Source organism: Parambassis ranga, chromosome 16 (assembly GCF_900634625.1).
Source record: "Parambassis ranga chromosome 16, fParRan2.1, whole genome shotgun sequence".
Taxonomy (NCBI): Eukaryota; Metazoa; Chordata; class Actinopteri; family Ambassidae; genus Parambassis; species Parambassis ranga.
This window is the reverse complement of record NC_041036.1, coordinates 4150590-4157449: the sequence shown is the minus strand read 5'-3', so window position 1 is coordinate 4157449 and position 6860 is coordinate 4150590. Positions and strand designations below refer to the sequence as shown.

The window sequence follows — 6860 nt, the reverse complement described above, 5'->3', positions numbered from 1 at the left end:
CGACACGTCATAGCCCCGCCTATTTTGATGCCCGTTTAAGTTGCCTTCAAATATGTTTGTGGAGAAAACATTTAATTGTAAAATTTAAATGTTATGTAGTTTAGTCCTCCTCTAAAATAATAGTAAATATATTTTGTTTAAAACAACAAATAAGTGTTATTAAGTAATCACAGACTGCGACGACACGAATTTGCGGCGGAGACAATGCACTATTATTCCTTCTTGTGTTTATCAATCACATGAAATGATTGGAAGCCTGCCATTTAGGGAAAAAAATTATTATCAGGAGAGATTTTGGCGTGTCTTAGTCTGAACGTTTCACACATTTTCAGACACACACATTTTTTTTTTGGCAGGCATGCAAAACTCGACATAACACCGGAAGCTCTGGTTTACAACTGTCGTGAAGGCAACCTTTTCTCCACCAGTCAAACTGAGCCATATGAGGTGAACCTGCTCACATCGCCGTTACACTGGATTCATTGTGGTGGTCAGCTCACGGAAGCGCAGTATCTTATGATGATTTCAGCTAGCTTGCTGGCTAGTTAGCTAACTTAGTTTGCCGCCGCAGCGTTTTACAGGAGTTTGCTAGCTAGCTAGCTAGCTTGCTGGCTGACTGGCTGGCTGGCTATCTGGCGTGACTGATGTTGCTGTCGGATGAATTTATTGTTTTCCATCATGTCGAAAATGTTCCGTTATTTTTAGCTAGCACTGCATGCTAGCGCGGCTAATATCGGTAAGCAAAGCGTGACTAATCGGTCTGTTGTTTGAAAGATAAAAAACAAAAAAGAAAAACAATACAAATGGAGCAGTGGCAGGACGCGGCCTCTCAGCAGGCCAAGCTGCTTACGAACCGTTTGAATGAACTGTTGTCCAAAGGCCTGGAGTTCCTTCGCTCCGAGCTCGGTGTGGATTTGGGACTGAAGCCTGAGCTTATTCCGCCATGGATGATCCTCTTAACGGCATGTACCGGGCTGATGCTGATGGTCATTGTGTGGGCCTCAGTCTGTCGGGGTGTCTTCAAGAAGCGCTCTGCTGTCAGCCCTGTGGACGAAGGAGTCGAAATAAAGCGAGGTGTCAGTAAACCTGTCAAATCTGAAGAACCGAAGAAAAAGAAGAAGAAGGCAGATAAGGTGTGTAAATGAAACCAGGTTGTATCACATCCGCCTTGGGTTAGCTTGATAACCGTACCCTTAGCGCGGCTAGCTGTCAAGCTAACAACTCAGTGACAGCTGAATCTCATGTCACGGCTAAATGTGTAGCCCAGCTGCAGGCTAGCTTTCGTCGTAGCTATTCTTGCCTTGGGTTATGTTATCTAGTGACTGCTTTTTGGCAACATAACTGAGAATTATTCCGGCGCTTATTATTTTATCTTCACGCGTCCCTTTCCAGAAAGCTCAGCCTAACGGGAGAGCTGTGGCTGAACCACAGGAAGAAGCCATAGTGTCGGAGGAGACAGTGCCACATCACCAGCCGCCCCCGCCTGAAGCCAAGGCTGAAAAGGTTGCTGAGGTAATTTTTTTTTACTAAATGTACAAGAATCACGGATTAAAAAAAGGACACAAACGTGATTTTTTTTTTGTCTGGAAGGTTTTAATGTTGTAAAAAGATGGGCTCTGGCTGCTTAACGGGGGGCACGTCATTATATTTTTGGCCCCTCCGTTAAGTAACAGCATGGTTCTCTCACCTTTCAATGATGCAAATAACTGCAAGTGTTGGGTTACAGTGTCAGTGTGGTGGGTGCAGCAAACACTGGGGGATGCCCCCTTGGCCTGTGGTGGCACAGTGTGCACCCATTCATCAGAAGCTGCCTCCACTAACAGTGGTAATACTGTGGTCAGAAAGTGGAATTAAGGGGAAATATATAAGTAGTGCTACCTGTAACAGTTTTAGGAAGACTTGGACAGTGGGTATAGTTACACTTATAAATAGACAGGGCTTGACACTGCTGATTTGAGTGTCTGTGGTTTAGTTAGTCAGCACAGCAGCAGAAGAAGACGGTATGCAGAGGCAACTGGGAGAGTGACCCCCACTTGCCCAGTGCTCTGCAAACCACCATGGTTCCTTTATTTCTTTAATCCTTTTGCTCTTTCTATAACAGATTTTTTACTTGATGCCCACATTTTTCAGGTAAAGAAGTCCAAGAAGAAGGCCAAGCAGGCAGTGAAGGAGACCAAGACGGTGACTAGTGATGGCAAAGAGCCTGAAGAAGGTGAAATATTATGAATCACACTGTGATCTAGTTGCTGAGCTGTAACATAGTGTGATGTTTTTGAGACGGCCTTTTGAGTTTATTATCTATTAAGACTGCATATCCAGGGCACTGAACCACCAGAGGGAATAATTAATATATACATAATTTGTAATGTGGCCTTGGCTAAAAACACGAGTCATAAATCAATACTTCTCAGTGATTAGGACTGAGATTCTGTTTCTCTGCAACTATTCCTTCATCCTGCCTAAGCCATACCATATTTCCTCACTAATCCTGTAATGAACTCTTGGCAGTATTTTGTAACTAATTCCACACTGCGCTCAATCTTACTTTTCAGGCACATGGGAAACGAAAGTCAGCAACAAGGAGAAACGTGAACAACGCAAGAAAGACAAGAGTTCCAGTGATGGCTCCGCCAGTCCTGGAGGAGGGGACACACCCGTGAGCGCTCCCCCGGAGCAGCCTAAGGCCTCTGCAGCGCCGGCACCTAACAACCAGAAGAAGAAGAAAGGTGAGCTTTTGGTTAATTTCATTTTTACATTTCCAGAAAGCCAAGATATTCTGGACTAGTGCAGATAAACAGTCTAATCTGGTATCCAGAGAGAGTGATGTGTCCCTTTCTGTATACATTGTTGCTGTGTTTTGTTGGTCTCTAGTTGACTGGATGAACTATAAATAACGGCATTGTGGGAATTGAATTGTCTCAAGTGAGTTTTCTCCGTAGTGTTGGCGTGTTTGCGTGTATTCACTCTTCAAAAACAAAGTCTCACATGGATGCTGCACCTGGCATTTATTGACCTTTTCTTCCTTTATTCCCAGGAGAGACCACAAAAGTGAAGGCAGAGAAGGTGGAGGCTGCTGTTTCACAAGGTAATAATCTGCTGAAAATGTCTCTTGACCAATAATCAATTCAGAAAGTCGACCAGCATCTTTACATATTAGAAGTAAATCACCGGGAGCTTCAGTGTTTTATGTGCCATCAAGTCTGGTCAGTGTTTACTGTGGCTGAGTATCGGATGTTTCCCTCTGGTTATAAGTTAACAGCAGCGAGGTGGCAGAGGTGACTGCTCCCATGACTGACATGGCAGTCAAGGTTTCTGCCCACATGGTTGCTCCAAAGACCGGCCCCTGGACCCAGAGAGAACCAGCTTCACTGTGGAGGGCGGGCATTGATGGTAAAAACGGTTCTTTTACTACTCTGTGTTGAATGAGTTTCTGGGACAAAAGGAATGTCACTTCCAGTACTGTGAGTTTGCATATTAAACTCATGTGAATAACCGTATATGTAGCCATGTCTTTATACAGAAGTTGATGTTTTTTGGACGGCTTTTCTGTTTAGAAAGTGGCAAATACAGATACGCTTTAAAAGTTTAAAACAAATCAAACACACAGAAACGCTTCATATTCGATCAAATAAATCCCAGACTTCTTGGCCTGTTTGCTGGCCCTGCATTTCACTGGCACTCAGCAGCATTAACTAATGACACAGTGACACTGACTCACCCTCTGCAGCACTGCTTTAACTGCCAGGCTCTTCTGCTGTGTGGAATATGGTTCAAATGTGATGTAAATATGGTAATGCCCCTTTGATTGTCTTGATTTAATGTAGTTTTTAATGAAAATGCAGTTAAGCTATTTTTTACCTACTTTTGTTTCAAAGAGAAAATGATTCGGAGCTCTAAAAATACTCTATTTATTTTTATATACACTATTTATTTCCATATTGTAATATAATAGGATGTGTTAAAATGTGTCTTTCAGAGTCATGGACTGTGATTGACCACGCCATGCCCACAGGAGAACTCAATCTGGTGTCTTTAACTGGCGTAGGAGTTGGTGCTGCTGGTAAGTATACAGTAAGATGTGACTGTCACCACTAGATGGCACCATTTTCCAAAGCACATCATCACTTGTTGTTTGCATCTGCAGAGCCCCAGCCTGTGAGCAACCTGCAGTGGCTTAGTCAGCCCAGAGTGGACGATGAGTGGTCTGGACTCAGTGAGCATCATTTTTACTGCTCTGTTTAACTTTGAAATGACTTTGTAGTTAAGATACCTCTTCACACGTATGCTCTGTCTCTGTTTTTCAGATGGTGGTTCAGTGGACCCCAGCTCTGACTGGAATGCTCCTTCTGAAGCTTGGGTCAACTATGAAGAGCCCACCCCCGAGCCTCCTCCCAGTAAAGAACAGCCCGTCCCTGAACCAGCCAAGGCTGATCTCCTGGTTGGAGCTGCTGTGAGTACGACTAGGCATGGGACAAAACAAAGCGTTATGGAAACTACCAGAGAGTTTTAAAAATAACTAGTAATTGATGAGTCACCTGGGCTCACGCACAGAGAGGCTGTCCTGGTTCTTTTGGCTGACTATGGCCCAAGTACTCATGGTAACAATTCAACAGAGTACTCTGGAGTGCATGCATTTTTTTTAAGAAAAAAATAATATGTGTTTTCAGGAGGATGATGAAGATGAGAAGGACAAGGGAGACGCTGCTGATGGAGCAGCTAAAACTAAGAAGAAAAAGAAGAAGAAGAAGAAGACTGCTGAGGAGGGAGGAACAACGGGCCAGGTAACTGGTGAATTATTTATACTGAAAAATGGTTCTTTATTCTGTGTTTCAACACTGACCTTGAATTATAGAGCATGCAGTAATCTGTTTATGCTCCTCTGTTCTGTTTAAGGCGGAAGAGCCAGAGAAGGAGGCGCCACCTGCAGCCCCCGTGAAGAAGCAGCCACCTGTTCAGGAGAATGCTGCTGCCGTCCAGCCTGTCAAAGCAGCTGCTGCTGAGGTCAGTGTGGCAAAGACGACAGAGAGCACTCCTCTCTATGAATCGCAGAACATCTTAGACAAGCTGGTTATTTGTTTTAATATTTCTACCAACAGGTGAAAGCAGAGCGGCCCGCAAAGGACAACAAACCCCAGAAACCCCTTGCCACACAAGTGCCACTGAAGCAAACTGATGGAGAGCCCACTGCCAAGCAGAACAACCTTCCTGCACCCATGCAACAAAGTAAGCACTTCAATCCATTCATTGATAAACCATGTGGTGACAAGACTTTCTGATAAGTGCTAGTTTAGAATCTGATTATTTTCTGTTGAATCAGTGCTAGTATGAGGTGAATGACATGCTTGCAGCTGCTTGTGTGGAGTATAATTCACTTCTGTAGCTTATCAGGCTTACTGTTGCTAGTTTTTTTTCATTGTAATCAGGAGAAATGTGCCATTTCTTTCCTTACCTAACCTTTAGACACTGTAATCCCCTTGTCTTGTTCTTACCTAATGTGTCGGTACACTGAGAGCAATTGAAAATAATCCCTTGTTTACGCATGCTTGGCCAAAATAAAGCAGATTGTGACCGATTATAAAGAAATTATGTCAGAGTGGAATTTAGGCCAGGAAACTTATCACACATCGTTGTATATGTGAGATCTTCATGATGTGAATCACATGTTTTACCTCCTCTGCTCCCACAGAGAAACCTGAGGAGAACCAAGCGCCCAAACCAGCAAATAAGAAGAAGAAGGCAAGGAGAGAGACATGAGACGGTCCACTCTGCAGACCTATGTATGCAAAAGACTCCATATCCTGTTTATGCAACACCTTTTTTGTGACGAGAACTTTGACCTAAGGTCTCCATGATGGACTAAACTTTACAACCAGTCTGGGGGAAAAATGAAACGGCTTTTTTTTGTACACATCATGTGTCTGTTGGTGGATCATTGAAAATGGAAATTAGATGCAGTGCAATCTAATGTAATGCGGTGTTGATGATTTGTAAGTATGCATTTGATACTTCTAATTCCACCGAATCAAGTAACTGAAGGAGCTGTATTGTAGTAATTAGACATGTAGAAAATACTGATTATATTTAGAAATGTGATGTTGTGGTGGCTAACGAATCGAGAACGAACACATCAGGTCACACAACACTGGGCCATAATGTTGAACTGACGTTTGCTTTTGCAGTCTTATATCGCTCTGACCTTTGTGAACCGTGATGGTACAGTGTGTGTGCACTGTTGGGGTGAAAACGATCAAACGTGTATTTCATGTCGACGGTTGTGGCTCAACAGGGTGTAAACATTTGTGACAATTGCTAAATGAGACATGAGCAGCATTGAACGCAGAAAAGGGAATCATGTCCGCCATGTGTTTTCTAGCATACTTATCTGTGATTCCAAACACTTCATCGACTCTCCATCTGATCCGGTTTTGTCCCTTGTCTGACGTCGTGTTGGCAGTGTGTCCGCATCCCATTTCCTTCCAGTTTTTAACTCTCTGTGACTGCTCCAGCGGCTACAGCTGTGTGGGCCCTCTGATCGTAGGTGTACCATCGACCTCATCATGATTTTCCACCTGTGGGTGATTCAGAAGTCTTCAGAACCTTTTGTAAAACCTGTTTGTAATAAAAGAAAAGCTAAAGCCATATGTAAAAAGACTAAATAAAGGCCAGTTTTTCTACATTTGGATTTATTTATTTTTTCAGCAAAGGTGGCATTTTAAAGGGAAATCTAGAGAAACTACCATATGCTATTTATAGATAGAACATGTCATTTCAGGATTAAAGTATTTAATCCGAGCCTGTGTTCTATAACTTTCTGGAAATGTAGGGTTACATCATCAGATTTGATCCCATCTAGTCTGTCT

General features: G+C 43.1%; 1 protein-coding gene across 1 annotated transcript; it reads left to right on the top strand.

Annotated features, from left to right (window-relative positions):
* Nucleotides 1-441: 441 nt before the first annotated feature.
* LOC114448734 (protein LYRIC-like) lies at nt 442-6676 on the top strand. The gene is made up of 13 exons (XM_028425873.1): nt 442-1133; nt 1393-1512; nt 2131-2212; nt 2553-2726; nt 3035-3085; nt 3253-3390; nt 3977-4060; nt 4145-4213; nt 4305-4450; nt 4668-4781; nt 4894-5001; nt 5097-5223; nt 5687-6676. The coding sequence occupies exons 1-13, from the start codon at nt 804-806 to the stop codon at nt 5752-5754; spliced, it is 1611 nt and encodes a 536-aa protein (XP_028281674.1). The 5' UTR covers nt 442-803; the 3' UTR covers nt 5755-6676.
* The last annotated feature ends 184 nt before the right edge of the window (nt 6677-6860 follow it).